Below are 22,100 nucleotides of genomic sequence, written 5' to 3'. Positions count from 1 at the left end.
AAAGAACAGATTTTTTATTAGTATAAAAAAAAATGTCCTTCTACACTCTACCTGTTGTACAATGTATGTGTTAGTCCGGTTGTGTGTGAGTGTGTGTATGCGAGTGTGTGGTTTTTGTATTGTATCATTTCGGTACATGTATATATTTGTTGAACCGATGAGCCGTAAGGCTCAAGGAAATAAAGAACTTGTAACTTGAACTTGGAGTCATTTCACACCCCTTGAAATAATACAATACCAACATCGAAGTGATATCACGCCCCATTGGAGTGATTTCAGTCACTCTTGAAAGTGATACCATATCCCCTCCCAGATTTTCACATTTTGCCGCTTCCGTTTTTTGCTGTCCGCTTTTATTGAAACAAACGAATTGTTGGCATGTAATAACTGCGGTTTTATGGAACATGGTTGAAAAAATAGATTAACGAAGCCCCACCAAAATATCTGGATGGCCTCACTTCCGGTTTCACATGACGTCTGCATAAACAAAGATGGAGACTGGCGAGGACATTTGTCAGGAATTGGCAGAAAAGATTGTTGAATTAGACAAATTAATCGACCACGAGCAAATGGAAAAGGAGACAAATCGTGTTATGGATACAAGGGAACGATCCAATCATACTAATGATAACGAAACTGTCATGGGAAACATGGAAAAGACATTGCCAGAAAAACGCAATCGGTCATCAAAACATTCACGGATCCAAAAGAAAAATGTTTGTGCCGGTATCATCAACGCTCCTCAACTGAAGGAATTTCCTTAATTTAAAATGAATTTGACTGATAAGGGATGTGAAATCAAAAGAGATAGATAATTAACCATCTCTAAATATCATCCTGCAACCAGGGCTATAAAAGAAATTTTACTGGTACTCGAACAAGGGGTTATGTTGTTTGCTAGCTGTTGGGTTTACTCGAGCTAAGTAAACCCGTGATATGAAAGGTTTACTTTGTTCGGGTTAACATCAATAGCATTGTAGCTTTCTGCTAGCGTATCAAATATTTTAAGATATTTCCTGTACGGTTGGCTTGATAAGAATTACGATTTCAAAATGTTTTGTTAACATTTTATGTGGTTCCAATGGTTAAATGGTTTTCTTATTAATAAGATTTGCATTAAATTCAATCATTTCTTTCTCCATTGACCTTATTTCATTGACCGAAGGTATCACTTCAAATCTGTTTGTGCCTGAGTGGTCAGATTCTGATGGAATTTCATACTTTTCTTTATGAAAGCAAATAAATGGATACCGACATTAGTACTACTGTGACCAAGATAATTAAGAGATTCAGGAAAGACACTTGACATTTCTAAGTGATTACAATTAACACATTATTAATTAGATCTAAACCACTGTCTACGCAAAGGATCGAATAGGGGACCTCTGGATTGCAAGTCTTACTCTCAACCGACCAAGCTAAAGAGAAGTTAACTCTAGCCGAACGATATATTACGGCTAGTATTTTTCATGGTTATACAGATGTTGGTTGTCTTGCCAGACTCAGTTTAATATCAATATAAGCCTTGAGTGAGTTTATGGAAAATCCATATGGCTACTCGCTGTATAATCTTGACCAGGTCAACGACACGTGTGGTCACTCCCATAAATGATTTTATTAATTGCCTTTTTTGTGCCCACTCTAATTAATTACTTAATATATAAGTGCCATCGCCATTTTTACTAATGCAGTATACGATGAACTATAAGATATTTGTTTAACTTTATAAGGTATTTATTTCAGTCTGAGTATAGAGAAAAGTTATAGCATCACTAAATTTCAGGTTTTTATTCCCGTTTTAGAGTTTTAGAAATAAAAGATAACACTACTTTATATCAAACAAAATAAGCTTCGATATTCAATACACGATTCCTTTTCTACTAAATATCTGAATGATAAAACATTATGAAAAAATATATTTGCAAAATTACCAATTTTTAGTTATTATAATGTTATTAAACAATTCTATAACCTAAAGAGAAACTTACACAGAAAGCATTATCAAGTTGAATTTTATTTTATCTTTTTACGAAAATGGAAACTCATTATCATATTCATTATATGAAGAGTGAAGAGTGCGGATCTGTTTCATAATTTTCTAATCAGCATTTGTGTATGCACCAGTGTAGCAATGCTATTCGACCAAGGAACTCTCTACCAGAGAATGTTGGATCGGCTCCATCCAACAACACCTTCTAAGTTAGACTTAAGTTCTGTTAAGATTACCGGAAAATGTTTTTAAAACCATCATTTCTTCAGTGTCTGAGCTGTGTCTATATATGGAGTTACTGCCCCTTCCCATTCATCCACATTTTATGTACTATGTTATTTATGATCTGTCCCTAATATGAAAAAGAACAATTTGTGTGTATACATATAATCCCCATTTATATATCAACAGCCAGGAGGTGCAATATTATTATTGTGAAATACGAGGGTTGATTGATATGTTGTGAGTCTCGTATTGAAGGAGGTACTCAAGGATTTTCTTTTTAAGTCCTACTATTCTCTGACTATATAGGGCTGTGTACCCAAGGACTGGCCTCATTTTGCTAGTTTATATCGACGACGTAACACTCTAATGTAAACAAGATAAGCAGCTTTTGCAAAATAAATAAAATCGGTTAGGGTTAGGGTTAGGGTGAAAGAGTCTGTCATTGCCATGGCTGCCATTCATGATTGTGGCTTTAGATTGATTGAGCATCCGCCTTATACACCTGACTTCGCTCCATCAGAATTCATCCATTTCCAAACTGAAAACAGCTATTTCATGAACCCTAACCCTAACACTAACCCTAGCATGCAGTGGATGACTTTTTGAACAGCCAAGAAATGGAGTTCTATAAAAGTGGCATTTAGGTCCTTAAACAACGCTGTTAAAGTGTATGGATATTGAAGGGGATTATGTTGAAAAAAAACCCCAATATGTCCGACAAAATTAAAATTCTTCAATATGAGTCTCACAACTTATCATACAGCCCTGGGAAAAAAAATCAATGCGCAACGGGTATGTAACCATGTATGGAGATATTACCATTACTCATTAACGAAATGACGATTAAGTGTCATCAAAAAACTAAACCAAGCTTTCAACGACACCAAGACTGCGAGTTTGTGATTAGTTTGATAAAATGAATAACAATGACACTGTAATATTGTACAACTTTTATTAAATAAAAATTTCGGAGAGAAATTGTAGTTGTCTTCCTTCTATAGGGTGAAACATTTAAGGCAGAATAAACTCTATCAAACTTAAACATGAACGCTCATAAATATAGTTTTATCATTAAGGGATTCATACCAATTGGACAGGTATTACGCTGGTTCTTTCATACGGATTGACTATTCAGAATTATTTAAATGGGATGTTGAAATATGCAAAATTACTGGAACTAACCATTGATTAGATATACCCCGTCTTTTAACGGCAAAATTATGAATTCCCAACAACAAATTATTACAATTTATAAATTCATGTTTTCGTTTAAACTTAATCTTTTGTGTACAACTTACCGAGGTAAAGAAATGTTTTCCCCACTGACAGACCAATGACTTCAAACAGACAAATATTAAGGAAATAATTTACAATTTAAACTTCCATTTAATTACGACTGATACGGGCATACATCACCTTATCAATCACCATGCCTTGTACATAGTCTACTGTCTTTGTTCACGTAATCATGTGTTGATACAATAATCACAATTAATTATTCAAACTATAGCATTGACCAAAATAGTCGGACAAGGGGCAACGAAAACTACAGCAAACAATCAATTTGGAATCTGTACATAATCATTTATCCATACGAAACAGGAAACCAAGTATGAACCTAAACGTTGCACCAGTTGATCTGATGTGGTTTTATTTAGAATTTCATTTTTAAGGAAATTATTTCAGAGTTGTAAACTAAAAAACTCAAAATGAGACTACCTTATAAAATACAGGATACAGGCTTAACCAATCAAATATCTCCAGTTTAATATCACCAGTAATTAATATACGACAAACAATATCACTTCCAATGCCAACGAAAACAATTCACACATGATAAAAATGTTTAGTTGAGTTCACGTCAAAAAATATTTGATAAAAAAATTGCCGTTTGAAATTTATTGTTTCACTTCCATGCTAACTCAGAGAAATGGATTTCATGTCATATTCTCCGCTGTCTTTCTATTGTCTAAAACACACCCTGTGAAATATACACTGACGTAAAACCTTTTGTTGACCACGTTTACTTTTTAATGACCGCATGTATCTTTTAATGACCTTGTTACCTTTTAATGACCAAGTGTACCTTTTAATGATCACGTGAACCTTATAATGACAACGTATAGTTTCTGTCATTATCACTTTTATTCAAAATGTATGAATGAATACATGCATCGGATTAATACTGCAATTCTATGGATTTGTCAAGAAATTCCATCGCTATATTTTCAGAATGATTTCATTACCCTAATGCTTGTACCAACAAAAGTAGATAAAACACCATTACCTGTCGACCAAGGTGATAACCCGAGTGTTACAAATTAGAGTATAAGTACCAACGAAAAATACTTATCTACTATTTCATCGTCAGACATCTCTTAAGCTACACTATAAGTAATCCCATTACTTGTTTTATCGTTAATATCAAGAGTCAATGACGTCATTTATTTTCATGAAGTTGTCCTTATATATTTGGTATAAAACTATAGATATACTTGCTGTATTAATATCTACGTCACGTGATTCGATCCACTTTGGTACACGTACACCGATTGGTTGTTATAATTACGTTTATAGAGTTTTTCAGTCAATCCTTATTCAATACGATAATTATCCACTTGCGCACTCGATATTACTCAACACAAGTTTATATACGGTAAATGAATCCATTGGAATGGAGACAGTTATATATGTTACGTTTGACATTACAGTAGACGATACCATTCAACCCGAGACAGCTATATCCGTTACGTTTGACGTCACAGCAAACACCCTATATGACCTCAATGACTGTTCTATAATCGTCTAAAATCACAAATGTGCAAGTAAGTTAACAGACTCAGAAACATTCGCTACATTCAGCTATCAACTCGGTACGGCGCCATCTTTACAGATCTCAGCGCCACCTATAGTCCGAGTATGTAATCCCGCACACAAGGATCTCTGCACTCGTCCAGAGGCCGGCCATTGTACTGTTGTCCACTCTTGATGAGCCAGAGAAACTGTGCGCCGTCTCGGATGCAGCTTTTGTTGGGACCACAAATCTCTATGACCTCTGACCCGAAGCCCTGGTCACATTGGCTTTTTGTCAAACCATGTCCATTTCCCTGTAAAGAAACATAAGCTTATCTTAATCTACATATTCAATCTAAAAAATGTCCTGACATCTCGTAACTCTATTGTATTCATAATATACTAACACCCATTTTCTTCTGAAATATGTTTTATTCATGAGCATTAATTCTAGACACAACTATCCAATAGTGGTCGAATACATTGCACGTGGGTGTTTTACAGTCGAAACAATTCGGGATTTTCTGCCATCTTGTTTGAGTACTCGAGGAACAACATAAAAATATCATTACTTTTTTTTCATGAGCTCTTTATTACCGGTACGTAAAAAGAAATGTAATACAGCAAATAAGGTCCTAAATAAAACTTCATTATTGCCGAAATTTCGTTATTATTCTCGTTGAATGTATGATCAAAACGCTAATGCGTATTTTTTTTATCATAGATTGTCAGTATCGAAAAAATCATCAGAGCGAAAGAAAAAGAATATTCTAAGTGGAGAGGCTCTCCATTCTTCGTAGTTATGATAACGATTAGATTAAATATATACGACTTGATATGTCTAGTGTGTTTTCCCGACATGAATGGTTCAATCAGGTTTTTTTTCTCTCACGATTATTGAAAAAAATGAAGTTCAAATTATGAATACAATTAATAAGATAGAAAACACATTCACATACAAATCTGGAAAACTTACACAAATATAGCACATTTCGTGTCGGTTACAGAGTTCCCTGGCCTCGTCATCTATGGGAAGTCCCATTTTGTCTGCTATTGCACAGTCAGTATTCAACAGGTCAACGGCCAGGCAAGTGTCTGGAACAGTGCGAAAAAAACCCAAATTTTAATGATAGCTTGCATAATGATACATAAAGGTATATTATCCTCTTGGCTATATAGAAATTCACTAAAGCAGAGAGTGTCATAATTCCACAGTGTTTGAAGGCCAAAAGATATATAACACATATGCATGCTTGCTATGGATACAAACCGACATTAAGGAGTCTTGCAGTAAAATTTTGCGGTTTTTGGTCTAAACGTCATTGATGGGCAATACTTTACAGCGATCGATAATTTAAAGTAAAAGTAATGTAGAAATACATAGAAGAGAGTAGCATCGTATAAGGTGACTTTATATACCAATCCTGGAGATGTGCGTGCGTTATACAGTATAACTATCAATTTTGATACACTGCATTATATATATGTACATGTATATTGTAGTAGTGGTCCAAATGAAAGAATGCTCCGTTTGTTGCCATGGCAGCTGATCCAAACTTCAATCACGAATGAACTCAACGCAATAACGAAGTAAAAGTTGAAGTCTTATTCATAATATTTCTTTTTTGAAAAACCAAATTCATGCCTGGTTAAGAAGTTTCATGATTTTTCTCATCAATTCAAAACATAAACTAAAAAAGAAGATATCCCAAAGGAATCTTAGTGCACATCATTGAATGATCTTTGTCGGTTCTATAAAAGACTATTTTTTTCTACTTCCCCTCTTCCCCTTAATCATTTGATAACATGATAAACCTACATATGGGGTCTAAGAAAGATATTAAAAGAACATGCTGAAATGTATCCATCATCATGGATGTAAGTAGGGACAAAGAGGAACTAACATGTGAAGTTTGAGAAATATATATCGAGTACTTTTCAAAAAACAATGACAACAATGATTGTTTACAGACGGATGACGGACCACGGACGCACTGAAAGACACAAAATACAACAGCCTTGTCAAGTAGTGCAGAAAAAAACCGTAAAATTGGTAAACTATATAACGTCCTCGGACAAATCGGAGCATTAATCCTCATGAATTTGGTTTTATATAGCTTGACGTCCTATTAACAGCCAGGGTCATTTAAGGACGTGTCTGGTTTTCGAGGTGGAGGAAAGCTGGGGTACCCGGAGAAAAAAACACCGGCCTACGGCCAATACCAGGCAACTGCCCCACTTTGGTTTAGAACTCGCAACCCAGAGGTGGAGGGCTAGTAATAAAGTGTTGAGACACCTTAACTACTCGGCCACCGCGGCCCCTACCCACATACGTAACGTGCTCAGATCTAAATAGCAATATATATATATATGATTTCAGGATTTCTTGACCTATCGATTAGTAGATGATGTCGCAATAGATATATTAGCATTTGACGTATGTTAATTAAATCCCATTACCCCCACACTTAACAATTTACCGCCGTATGCAGAAATCAATTTTTACCGCCTAAAAGTCAGTACAAATGATACCGATGAAATAAAAAGCTACGTCATAATCTTTTCACCATAGCATTTCAAAGGTCGGCGTATAAATCTGTTTTGGTTTTTTTTTTCCTAGTTGTTACGTCATCTATACTTTTGATGTTGCTTATTTATCTGCAAACATGGCACATGGGTTGTCTGTAATCGGGATCATTATATGTATTTGGTTTTTTATGCGAGTTCATCAATGGCGATAATGGCCATAAGCCGACAATTCATACAAATTAGACGTCTTTAGAGAGTAATGCCTTCCGCACAACACTGTTCTTTTGCATTTTCATCATAATAGTCAGTATATAATCACCTTTATGGTTCACAATGCCATAAACACTATTGACGTCAGCAGTATGATCAGGCTATACTTGTTAATACATGCATTAGGTCTATTATAGATTATGGGTATCGTCAATGTTGTCATCACAGAAAGGGACACCAGATTATGGGTATCGTCAATGTTGTCATCACAGAAAGAGACACCAGATTATGGGTATCGTCAATGTTGTCATCACAGAAAGAGACACCAGATTATGGGTATCGTCAATGATGTCATTTCAGAAAAAGAAACACCAGATTATGGATATTATTAGTTTTTTAAAATGAGTGAAGCCTTGTCATGTATATCGTCGCGCTGCCATGGTAGAAAGAGTCAAAACTAAGGGTCTGCTAAGTAGTCTTGGAGATTGAGAGAAGTCAGATTGTGGGTATCGTCGGTGTTGTTATGGTAAAAACCCCACACGATTATTGGTATACTTAGTGATCTTTTGAAATGAGAGAAGCCATATTACATGTATGTAGCATATCGTCACCGGTGTCATTGTAGATAGGGCAACCAGAATATGGTTATCCTAGGGTTTTTCCATTGTAAAAATTGGCACACGATTATGATAATACTTTCTAGTCTTGTAGAATTAGAGAAGCTAGACTGCTTGGTATACTTGGTAGTCTTGAAGAATTAGGGCAGCCAGACCGTTTGGTATACTTGGTAGTCTTGTAGAATTAGGGAAGCTAGACTATTGGTATACTTGGTAGTCTTGAAGGATTAGGGCAGCCAGACTGTTTGGTATACTTCGAAGTCTTGTAAAATTATGGTAGCCAGATTATGGGTATATTTCATAGTCTTGTAGAATTAGGGAAACCAGACTATGGGTATACTTGGTAGTATTGTAGAATTAGATAAACCAGACTATTGGTATACTTCGTAGTATTGTAGAATTAGATAAACCAAACTATGGGTATACTTCGTAGTGTTGTAGAATTAGATAAACCAGACTATTGGTATACTTCATAGTATTGTAGAATTAGATAAACCAAACTATGGGTATACTTCGTAGTATTGTAGAATTAGATAAACCAGATTAAGGAAGCCAGATCTTTGGAGTCGTCAGTAATATGTTAGAGAATGACAGACGTAAAATGATAGCTAATGTCGTCCTGTTCTACTATCATTGTCTATTGTCATTGTGTTATGATACACATGGGATTGCTTATTGTCTATATATAGAAGGAGAAACAACAGAACAAGGTAATTGTCATTAATCCCTTCATAGTAAAATGAGTCCAATTATCCTTATCACCAGTATTATCGTCACAGAACGCGAGACGTTTGATAATTAAATATAATTATTAATGCAAATTGAACTGCAAATAAATGTATCATAATTAAGACGATAAAGCATTGCTTTACTGTATATAATTGAAACCAGTAATGAATTATTATGCCTATCGACAACCATGAACCTCTTCTCATCATTGTAAAAGCATTTGGCATATATCTTAAGGTCTAATTACCTTATTGTGGATGACATATGTTTTAATTAGTTTTCCGCAGTATGTTTATCAAATTAATTTTAAAATTGCAGAAATCATAATTCATCATAGTAATGTGGAGTTGATAAATTTACCTGACGTTTCAACATCTGCATTTTCTGAACCCCGCAACAAATTTGCACAGATCTTCCAATTTTTAAATACGTGAATTGTAATGAAATAATAATTTAAATACTGAGCAGAGCTCTAAAAGCCTAAATAATGTTTTACAAAATATAAATAATATATACATTATATGTATTTATGTAAATATCCCCATATGACACCAATACATTTGCCTTTCAGTTTTTTTAAGGAATCGTATCATATATACAATGTATATATATATCAGACATTTCATACTCGAGGTGATTAAGAAGCCTGATCTACAGATGATGTTTTCATTTACTGGATCAGCGACTAAAACATCTGACAGAAGCATGCTACAAATCATATAAATGTACATAATAAGGCGAATAAATTAATGTTTTCACTGTAATCACATCTTTTCCGCATGAACTAAAACGTGTATATTTCCATTTAATGATAGTGAATGTCATAGATATCATACATCTTAATCCAAAGAAAAATATGTTCCTCCTACTGGGAGACATATTTCTAACAAAAATACAGACGCTTACTATCTAATACGCATTAAAATATATTTACACATATGCATGTAAGCTTTATCATACAATTCAATGAATAACAGATTCATGAGTTAATAGTTCATATATATAACAAACTGTTTTGTAAATTCTTCATAATAATCATAATTTTCTAAAAAAAAAGTTTCAATTTATTTTCATGAATATTCAGTTTTGTTTTCTGAGAACTGATCAAGGTCAGTTCAAGGACGGATAAACCCCTTGTATTGCTACGGTGTTAATTGGCGCTACAATATTCGTTAAATGAATTGTTTTTTAGTTTAAACGTTACACCCCGTGGATTCAAAACAACAACAACCTCTGCCTACAGCAGTATTAAGAATTATGGTATATTTTATAATCGTTCCGTGTAATACAAAACCTTTAATAAAAACTGGTTGTATCACTATAGGCACGATTCATCTCATATGTCATACATTAATTAAACACAATACAATTGGGTGTGTCTATTTCATAAACACGTGACACATTGTATTTGGAGAAGTTGTGTGGCTTTTCACTAAGGTATACATTTCAGGTTATATATATTCTACCAAAAGGAGGAAAGTACAGTTTTATAATGATCAACGCCGATCTCATTACAAGGGAATACGATATCTACTTAGCTTACACAACAATTGTTCTAAAGTGTTTAACACCACGTACTATATATGGAGGTTTCACACATGTGGTTTAGCTCGTGTCTTTCGTAACTTTTGAAAAATAAATAACTCCAGTAAAATAAATACCATATCCAACGGTCACGAATCGCGTGACTTATTTCAGCTGCAATACTATGAATCGGCATATGGTGACCTGGTATGTATACACATGCGTTTACTGACATATCCAAATATGGCGGAGGGATATTATCATAAGTCACCGATTAACATTTGAAAATAAAATTAGATTTCCATTAATATTTTATTATTTTCATATTTTACTAGCCAGACTAGCCAGAAGTATATGACAAAGCCATGGTACTTAGAAGTGTCTAAAGCTCTTTAATCCATAAACTAAACAATTGCTAACTATATGCAGGTATGTATGTGGCGCGGCGCCATCTGGTTCCCGCCAATAAAGTCGACTAATCCCTGTCACTATCGGAGTTAAGACCCGTGGTCTGGAGCTATTCTGCGAGACAGACGTTTAATTAATGTGCATTGTTAATGTGCAGTCGTATACAGGGCGTCTTAATATAGATATAGTTACATTCTGTACGACTGAAATTGTTAAAATCGGTCGCGTGTTTGCCTGAGAACATTTTGAAAGGAATCCCGACTTTCTTCAAGACACCGTGTTCTGCGTTTATGATTACAATGAAGCCATGAGTAAAACATCGAAAAAGACAAATTGTTACATTGATCAAAGTGTTATTGAGACACGCAGCAGTTTGCGACAGATTGATTATTCTAGTCACAATCTGGTCGTGATGGTTTGACGCCGAAGAGATTTCTGATGACGTAAACAAAGGTCACGGGGTAAAAATTAAGCGAAAAAAATCTGCTCACAATTAAGAATTTCGACCCATCTGAAGACTTGAAGGTCATACACCGCTAATTGTATATCATATATTTATTCAACAGTTAGACTGTTTACACAGTGGTCCGAGAATAAAATAACTTAATTGCTGTGGTAGACGCATTAAGTCATGTATCACTACTCGTCATGATGATTAAGGTTATAATAATGTTTGCTAATTGGGAGAGAATTACTTATATTAATATATACTATTTACAAGTTTTATTAAGAGACATAATGACACCATATACCAGTGTTTTTGTTTGCGAGCGATAACCAGCTATGGTGACATTTGTCTTTAGTTTACTATGTTGCAAATAAGTTATAAAATAACAAGAATATATTGATTCATATCATTATTTTGCTAGATTTTTCTGCAATAAAAACATTTTTTCACGGAGTTAAATGTAAACTTATTAGAATGGACGAGATAAAGGTATTTCTCTGCCGACTGCTGGTAAGATATTGAGAACATGTTTCCATGTATACAATGAATTTATTGCCGTTAGAACTGTATATCAACTGAAGTGACCTAATAACCGCTTTGTGATTGATTGTGAACTTCTTATCCTGACAAACGTAGGGCAAAATGGCACCACTCGTGGTGCCGGATACAGTAAGTCCACATATAGGTCTAGGTTTTTGTCGTGTTGTCTGTATGACACCATAGTGCGATATTTGTTGTCAATTTCGTGTGTTGGATTTTCCTAGTACATGTATGTTGAGATGTCAAATATATTTAACACAAGATCGAATATTTGAGCTTATTTGTAGACGCAGTATAAAACTGCGAATCTGATTTCTATATATTAATCTTTATTGACAGATTGGGTGTTATAAAAGCCAATTTCATTTCAACCAAATATTTCAGTCATCAATAGAACAAATATAACGTGATGGATAATTAATTGTTTCCGGTCGAATGTCTCCCAGTTATTCCGCTCTCTTTATTGACATCTCAAGAAAACCAATTTAAACGTTTCCCCCAATGCTGTCATTGTTGTGATACTAAGAACTTGAACTGTTTTATTAATTATCAACTCCTCAGCTCTGGTGAACCGTTCCTACAGGTTTGACAGACTGGAGTCAAGAACTGAGGATTAGAGATAGAACCTGAATTCCCAGAAGACAACAAGACGGAAATAATGACGCTCATGTCTGATTGTCTTGTAATAATTGTTAGAAAATTGATATTTTTATATAATTATTTTAAAATTTGTATCCCTACAATTATTTGTAGGAAATGGAAAACTTGTTTCTCTATTTCCATCAGCTTAGTCAGGGTTCACGAGTACGGATACATTTTCTGAAAAGGAAAACGAAAATGAAATGTATCAATACTCACCTTCTTCTATCTCATCCGGCGTATCTTGATCTATGTCTTCTGGTTGAGTTGCGAGGTACTCCGAAAGTGCCAGTCGGACGGCCTTGTCGTTCATCGTACCACCGTTTCTTCTTCTTAAATCTGGAACACCATAAATAGGAGTACTAGGTGGTAGTATTCATGCTTCCTCTGCCTAGTGTTTAAATATTGTACTTGTCCCAGTTGTTCGATGTTTTCGGTGTGGAAGCTTTTAAGATTGTTGTGTCTTTTGTGGAAAACAAATAACCAATTTAAAACTCACCTATTTGCTTTTCGTTAGAATCTCCTTGTTGAAGATAGTTTTTAACGAATCTTTCTAGAACTTTTTGCGCATCTACAAAAGAATGGGAAAATATGGTATTATGTAGAAAGATAAAAAGCTTCAAGAATATATAGATCTGGGCTTTTAACGAAACAAAAGCATATGCTATATTCAGAAATAAAGATTTTACATCACCAAAAGAAAATTATATTTGAACCCACCGGCGTCTTCTATTTCTTCCTCATCATCTGGCAGAGGATTCTCGTACCACCTTCCCATTCCATCCTCATAGGTCGGTTTCTCGTCGTCTGCATCTAGTTCGGTATCGGTACGTTTATCAATGATATCATCAGTGTCCTCATCGATTTCGTCTTCGTCGTCTTCCTCTGCGTCCAATCCGTTTTCGTTTCCCAGTTGTGCCAATGAAGCTATTTGTAGTGCAATTGATGGGTTGGATTTCAGCTCCTGAAGAATTTCCTCGTTTCTAAAAATAAATACCAAGGAAAGACTGATAATACAACGGAAATCCGAAAAAGGAGTGGCTTATTGAGAAGGGTTTAATATAGAACTTTTAAACATGTACATGCATACACTGTCCTTCGAAGAATACAATTTTTTTTCTGATAAAATAAAAGCTTAACACCAATAATAAATAAATAACATTTAGATATGACGTAAAATGCTCATTATTGATTTCATTGTCCAACAACACATGTTAAATTGGCTATTATTTGTACTTTGTGTCCAGAAATGTTTGCATTGCTCTTGGAATTAGGTTTCCGGATATAGTTTTTCGATTTATTCCTCAGTATAAATATACTATCAAACTAATAAACTTGTTGATTCCATGCAGCATTCCATAATTTTTTAGCTTTTATTTGACCAAACTTGTGTGCTATCTTTATTCCCAAATACAATATGCGTTTTAATATCCCAGTGTATAACAGACATTTAAAAGAGGAATTATGATTAGGAAACATAATCACTTGTTTGATAAATCCATTTTATTAGAGGAAGGAGGGGGAGGGGGGAGGGGGAGAGGAGGGGAGGAGGGGATTGGTTGAGGAAAACTGGCTGGCTTAAAGATTATACAAAACCTTCCCATTTCTATATCACCTGTATCATGAACTTGGTTATAATTAGGGTATATGCCGAATGAAACTTTATCCTAAATGTGTTTGTCCTTCAATAATCTAGAACTTCATCCTTCACTTATTTGTCCTTCTAAGACGTTTAAGTGATGCAAATGCTCATCTTTATTTTTTGTCTCTACTTTTCAAGACGCTACCATCTTACAAAACTTTATTCTAAGCCAATGTGTCTTTAAACGATAAGGAACTTCATGCTAAACTCATTTGTTCTTCTAAGATATTTCAGTGATGATGAAAATGTTCATCCTTAATATATTAGTCTTTCTTAGACGATTCAGTGTTACAAATCTTCATAGAAAATCAAAAAAGAAATAAAATGACACCGACATAATAATGAAACCAAAATTCAAACTCAAAATCGATTAAACGAGGGCAAAACTTATTTGTCCTTCAAAGACGCATTGATGATACATAACGTCATCCCAAAAGTATTTGTCTAAGAAGCTTCAATAATAGAAAGCTTCACCCTAAACGTATTTCCATTCCAAGACACTCCAATGATACTGAAAGCCAAAATAAAAATAAAAATCGGTATACATAATATGGTAGGAATGCTGCACATAGCCCATAACTTGATCAAGTGTGTAATGTATGGTGTTAAATATAATTACATGTACAATGAAAACTAATTTGATGTATTCTTGTTATCACTAAGAAATAGCAGCATTGTTGCATATTGCAACGTCCTTATCATTGAATTACTTTCAAACGTGTGTAGAAATCTGGAATCCGAAACAGATACTGTTTATCTATAACAAATACCAGACTAACACGCATGTTTTTATCAATGAAATATCGGATATAAGAGAATTATCGGTACCAGTATATGCTTAATGTGTGTTGGTAAGTTTACCTTATCGCCTTCTCTATGTCTTTGTACTCCGGTCTGAGATAGGAATCCGACCCATCCATCTGGGATAATGTGGCTTCTTTTAGAGCCGAGGCAAGGTTATCAATTTCCTGATCCTCGATACCTTCCATCAAGTGAAGTAGGGCAATCTCGTTATGCAAATCCGCTTCCTCTGATCTCAAACTTTCAGCATTATCTCTCTTGGCGACTTTCTTTTTCTTTTCGGTAGGAAATGAGTTGATCTGAGGAACAATTTCCTCGCCAGTGGAACTGCCATCCTCTTGGCTATCAGTTGGTGTATCCTTGCTCTCTTCCGACGATTCCTGACCTCCAAATAAATCTTTTAGTTCTTCTTTAGTAACAATTTCTGGCTTTGCAGCACCCCCCGAATGAGATTTGTCTCCAGTCTCCTCTACGACAGAAGGTGTTTCAGATTTCTCTGTTTCCTTTGAGTCTTGTGTTTCTGCATCTTGCACTTGATTTAGTAGATTTTCCATTTGCGATTTTGTAATTTTTCTATTATTTGAATGACTATCATCTTTTACTTTGATAGCTTCATCCAAAATTGAATCATGTTCTTTTTCTGACGTTCCAAATAGATTTTTCAATTCGTCAAGAGATGGAGTTCTATTTGGCAATTCTTGCTCCCCGTCCTCTTCCAGCTCTTCTAGGTATTGCTGATAGGCAGGCAAGAGATCCTCGAGACTATAACTCCCATCCAAGCCTCCATATTCTTCGTAAGGGTCATATGATTCTTGCATATCATCTAGATTGCTTCGAAGGTAGTCGCTCATATCCACTCGCCGTCTCTGACGCTGCAACACTTTGAGAGCTCGGGTGAGGTCCGATGGGTTCTGAGGGGACCGCTTTCGTATCGTAAAACTCAGTGCGCATGACAGAAACATAACAAAGACGGCCGCTAAAGGTAGAATGAACTTCCGATCCATGACTTTCTGATCTGTAAAAATAGAAACAGAAAATACATTGATAACGGTTTTAGATTATGAAACAACAGTTTCCTTGATGCTATTTCGAAAACAAAATACACATAAAAACATAGGATGTGCAACATAACTTTGTACACGCAGATAGTAGTAACTTTTAAAAACATTTTATGTAAAGTTCAGTAAAAAGTGTAGAAAGATAGTTCATTATTTGTAAATAACGTCCATATTTTGCAGGGCGGTGGACCTTTTGTTCGAATACAAAATCAACGAATATACATATTTTACGGGTGCATATTCAATTATATTTGTAATTTCATTAATGGAATTTATTTTTGTATTTATTTTTCAGTTATAGAATATGTCAACACATCAGACCACATAGGGCAATTATATAACTTGTATGTTGTTTAAAACCCCTTTTCAGGTTAATATATCTATGTGACGACCTCATCAAAAGGCTATATTTGTAAAGTACTTGTCTATTGGAATCAGCATGTCCTAAATGAAATACAATGCGATAGCATTAGGATTTAGAATGCTGCACCCAATCATGATCTGTTAACCGTACCTAGATAAAACAATGGAAGCGACTATCCAAACTTCCTCGTTATTGGTCTGTCTAGACCTGTTAATCTCACATTCATGCTATGATAATCCAGAAATTGATTCCTAGAGGGTAACGAGATACCTGCATATTGCTGATCTCAAATAATCATTTATTCCATTGTTGTTGATATATAGGTATTTGCCTCACGCCCATACTATGACGTCATAGAAAGGGGTTCGGGTTTGAGGAGCGGCAGAAAGATTATCAAACAGACACGCCTACATTCTATATATGCCTTAACATCCGACTGATTTCCAGCCTCTAATTGCATCACGAGGACACTCTAAACGACTATTGATCTGTACTGAAAAGGAATCCTGTGAAAACAACACTTTTCTCACTTTTGTCTCACCAATTTTCGATATTATTTGACACATACGAATTGCGTGTTGAACACCAATTATTAAAAATACACGCGCGGCATAAATTGGCTTAGGAACATAGATAGAATCGGGCCTGATCTTCTAAATTCAACTAACCACGCTGACAGTGTAGCTGCAGATTATCGGTAGCTTGGTCTTTACGATTAAATCATGTTATCAGTATAATGTTATTACAGAGATATCGTACACGTTACGCTAAAGCCATCCTTGTGTTATTTAATGTCTAGGGCCTTATAACGGAATGATGTCGATCAGACCAGAATGGCACAGAAACCAGTTCCAGCTAGGGGGAGAAACCAGCCTATCAAAGACTCACTTTAAAGTTCTTGTTTCGTTTGGAATATTTCTACTTAAAACAAAGTTAAAATGTGAATTATGATTTCTTTTCCGATTTGTATTTTTGGTATAAACATGGTAGTTGCTACTCTCACAGAACGCTCAGCATTTTGGGGGTTGGGTGACTGGTTGGCCCGTTGTCAATACCGATATGATGTGACCAGGTGGGGTGTCCTGCTGGGTGTTTCGGTATTATCATTCAGTAAGTAAGCACTATAAAATATGCACCAGTTACATGCTATTACAGGGAGGCAAACATACGGATACCACCTCCCCTCCGGAATATAGTATACATCACAGTGGTGGCTGTTCTCAAATGATCATATATAGCTGCCAAAAACAACTTACTTTACACCACTGTCTTTGTTCATTAAGTCGCACTTTTGTTAATTTAGTTATTGCAGATATTTAAGCAACCAACCTTTCATGTTTACAGGAAATAATATTCATCAATATATTTACGGCTAGAGAGCATCATGATAACTAAGTAACTAAGTCACGATCTATATATTTCAATTACAGAAAGACTATAAACCTCTACCAATAACCTTTGATCAATATTCCCATTTATTAACATAAGCAACATCTATTGTCAGCACATTTTAAACAATAGCATAGAACACAAAGCAGATAAAACAATGATTCTATAGCTGTCATTAACTATTCAGTGTTTAACTGTGTTAGTTTGTTTGATAGGTTGGCTGATATTTTGTGCACGTACAATTTACCATTGATCTAATGTCACGTAGTAATAAGTTGATCTGTTTATTTTTTTCTCAGCAACGCGTCCGGGATATATCTACTTTATAGCTCTGCTATTTGATTTTTGATGTTCATTAATACCATGATTCTAAATAGGACGAAATAAGATTTCCTCCTCTCACCATTTTCATTTTACTCCATTTTGTCATGATTAATATTTTATGGTTGGTATGGCAACAAAAATAGTTTCTGTTGGAAACGATTGCATGATTTTGGGATTATCCACATCAGCTATAAATTCATTGTTCTATTGTATCGAGGTTATCGTCTACGTCACAAGTATCGCATTACATGTACTCGACAATGAGACATATATCATATTTGCAATTATCACTCTGAAGAGATAAACTAAATTGGTAAAACAAAGGTATAAAATAAATGAAGTATAACATTATTTTTGCGTTTATCAGCATTTTATAGAATCTATTTAATTCGTTTGTATATGTGTATGTATCTGTCGGAAACTACGGTAAATGTACTGGTGGCGCATTTAAAGTTTAGGAGCGCATTTCCGACTCTTAACACATCGACACATTGGTGAATTGCATGGTGCGCCAAAAATATTTAATATAGAAACAGTTGATAGAAAGTGCAATTAGTGCATTGATAATATATCAAAATTATTTTATTGCGAATAACGCTAAAATAAGTTTACCGCTAAAATAAGATTACCACTAAAATAAGTTTACCACTAAAATGTGTACATTTACAGTAATATATATGATTTTCAAAGTAATATTTTCAAATTTCGAAAAGTACACCATGTCTTCTATTTAAAAAAATTATTGGAAAATCTATAGTATCAGTCACGACACGTTTTTAAATGTTAGATATTTATAATAGTTGTTCTGTGATGATTATCAACATTATAATGTCGATGGTTCGAAGGTTCCATTCAGCTGAACATATTACGAAGAATTCAATTATTGTTATACACTCTGAAAATTAATTAAGCCGTGCATGCCTTGGTGTTTCTATAACAATGCTTTTGGTATCAGCAGGTGTCATATGATAAGTTTCCAATGAACAAGACCTAACTCGTTATACACAATCAGAGTCCAGCAACGTGTGGCCATTCTCAGGTATCAGTTCCACGCTGAGGCTGAAGGTTAAATAGAGGACATAAGAAGCTAGTGGAATAGGATTCGTAATTAATTGTAGTCAGTTTCATCAGAGATCACGACTAAGAACAGATTTTTATTTGTAACCTGACCGGACACTGCACTTACAAATCCCAACGTACAACATAAGACCATTACGGATTTATTAGGCTGTGCCTCTGAAGGTTTGTTATGTCATGTTTCTTAATGGTGTGAGGTTGTTAAGAAGTCAAAGACCAGGTTACTTCCATATAATTCTAGAAATACGGTTTATATTTCCAGTGTTTTCCATATTTTTACAGTAATTGAAACAATATGTGGCAATCAAAGATAATGTTAGGGACAGTTAAATATACATTCCGTGACGTCATATACATGTATATATACTCCGTGACAGTCATACATACACTCCGTGACAGTCATACATACACTCCGTGACAGTCATAGATACACTCCGTGACAGTCGTACATACACTCCGTGACAGTCATAGATACACTCCGTGACAGTCGTACATACACTCCGTGACAGTCATACATACACTCCGTGACAGTCATACATACACTCCGTGACAGTCATACATACACTCCGTGACAGTCATAGATACACTTTGTGACGTCATATAACACTACGTGACAGTCTTACATACACTCCGTGACAGTCATAGATACACTCCGTGACAGTCGTACATACACTCCGTGACAGTCGTACATACACTCCGTGACAGTCATACATACACTCCGTGACAGTCATACATACACTCCGTGACAGTCGTACATACACTCCGTGACAGTCATATAACACTCCGTGACAGCCGTACATACACTCCGTGACAGTCGTACATACACTCCGTGACAGCCGTACATACACTCCGTGACAGTCGTACATACACTCCGTGACAGTCGTACATACACTCCGTGACAGTCGTACATACACTCCGTGACAGTCGTACATACACTCCGTGACAGTCGTACATACACTCCGTGACAGTCGTACATACACTCCGTGACAGTCGTACATACACTCCGTGACAGTCATACATACACTCCGTGACAGTCGTACATACACTCCGTGACATTCGTACATACACTCCGTGACAGTCATACATACACTCCGTGACAGTCGTACATACACTCCGTGACAGTCGTACATACACTCCGTGACAGTCATACATACACTCCTTGACAGTCATACATACACTCCTTGACAGTCATAGATACACTCCGTGACAGTCATGCATACACTTCGTGACGTCATATAACACTCCGTGACAGTCATACATACACTCCGTGACAGTCGTACATACACTCCTTGACAGTCATACATACACTCCGTGACAGTCGTACATACACTCCTTGACAGTCATACATACACTCCGTGACAGTCGTACATACACTCTGTGACAGTCATACATACACTCCCTGACAGTCATATAACACTCCTTGACAGTCATAGATACACTCCGTGACAGTCATACATACACTCCGTGACAGCCATACATACACTCCGTGACAGCCATACATACACTCCGTGACAGTCATGCATACACTTCGTGACGTCATATAACACTCCATGACAGTCATAGATACACTCCGTGACAGTCATACATACACTCCGTGACAGTCGTACATGCACTCCGTGACAGTCGTACATACACTCCGTGACAGTCGTACATACACTCTGTGATAGTCATAGATACACTTCGTGACGTCATATAACACTCCGTGACAGTCTTACATACACTCCGTGACAGTCATACATACACTCCGTGACAGTCATACATACACTCCGTGACAGTCGTACATACACTCCGTGACAGCCATAGATACACTTCGTGACGTCATATAACACTCCGTGACAGTCTTACATACACTCCGTAACATTCAATAATATACTTCGTGACAGCTATTGATACAACTCGATGATATTAATAAATACACCTCGTGACAGTTATAGATAGACTTGGTGACATTCCTAGATACACTACTTGTTACTTACAGATACAACCAGTGAATTTCGCTTACATTCATACTATGATGAATATCGCTTCATAAATAAATTATTCATATCCCATGTTCTGCTATCGTGTTTTATCTTTTGATGATCATGTTGATTGTGAATTAGCTCGGAAATCAATTACAGAAGTCCTTTTATCAGTATGACTACTATTGTATTTCTATCTGGATACCTTGTGTCATTGCACTTTCTAAATAGAGTTTAAATATCATATTAAATCAAGAGTTGATTGTTGGATTATGTCATAGTTTCCACCGCACAAAGACTTTTTCTGTGACGAATGTCATATTAACAATATACAGCATTAACAAAACACACATTAAAAATCGATACGGGAGAGATGACAAGTAACCAAAACAAACAGAAAGGCAGCATGGACCCTAGAAACTAAACATATAAGTTCCTGTGGGTGTCAAAACACAATCTCAGAGGCAGATCAATGATTTCCAGGTTGACGACTCCCTGTTGAATTGTTGATAAGCTGTGGGCAGTCTCTCAGGTTACCTCCGCGATCAGATAGTGTAGGATTAGATATCAGGAATGATGGATGTGTCATGCGATTTACGCATTGTTCTGTATATATTTATTCATGGCTTTATATAAGGATCATCATGTTACTGTTATTGTCGTAGCTTCTGTTGTTGTTGTTGTCGTCATCGGATGTTGTTTTGTTGTTGTTGTTGTTGTCATTGGTCGTTGTTGTCATTGATTGTTGTTATTGTCATTGGTTGTTGTGTTGTTGTTGTTGTCATTGGTTGTTGTGTTGTTGTTGTTGTTGTTGTTGTTGTCATTGGTTGTT

At 35.6% G+C, this 22,100-nt stretch overlaps 1 protein-coding gene across 1 annotated transcript in view; it reads right to left on the bottom strand.

Annotated features, from left to right (window-relative positions):
• Nucleotides 1-3,153: 3,153 nt before the first annotated feature.
• Nucleotides 3,154-22,100, bottom strand: part of LOC117342134 — a 57,694-nt gene continuing 38,747 nt past the window's right edge. Inside the window, exons 2-7 of the mRNA XM_033904144.1 lie at nucleotides 15,156-16,110; nucleotides 13,373-13,635; nucleotides 13,152-13,223; nucleotides 12,872-12,991; nucleotides 5,985-6,103; nucleotides 3,154-5,322 (exon numbers count right to left, since the gene is read on the bottom strand). Coding sequence (XP_033760035.1) covers nucleotides 5,122-5,322; nucleotides 5,985-6,103; nucleotides 12,872-12,991; nucleotides 13,152-13,223; nucleotides 13,373-13,635; nucleotides 15,156-16,099 — 1,719 coding nt within the window. The 5' untranslated portion in view covers nucleotides 16,100-16,110 and the 3' untranslated portion in view covers nucleotides 3,154-5,121. The remainder of the gene's footprint in view (nucleotides 5,323-5,984; nucleotides 6,104-12,871; nucleotides 12,992-13,151; nucleotides 13,224-13,372; nucleotides 13,636-15,155; nucleotides 16,111-22,100) is intronic.

The sequence above is a fragment of the Pecten maximus genome, chromosome 14 (assembly GCF_902652985.1).
Source record: "Pecten maximus chromosome 14, xPecMax1.1, whole genome shotgun sequence".
In the NCBI taxonomy this organism is placed as follows: domain Eukaryota; kingdom Metazoa; phylum Mollusca; class Bivalvia; order Pectinida; family Pectinidae; genus Pecten; species Pecten maximus.
Note: the sequence above shows the minus strand (reverse complement) of the source record. Positions and strands in the feature narration are given on the sequence as shown.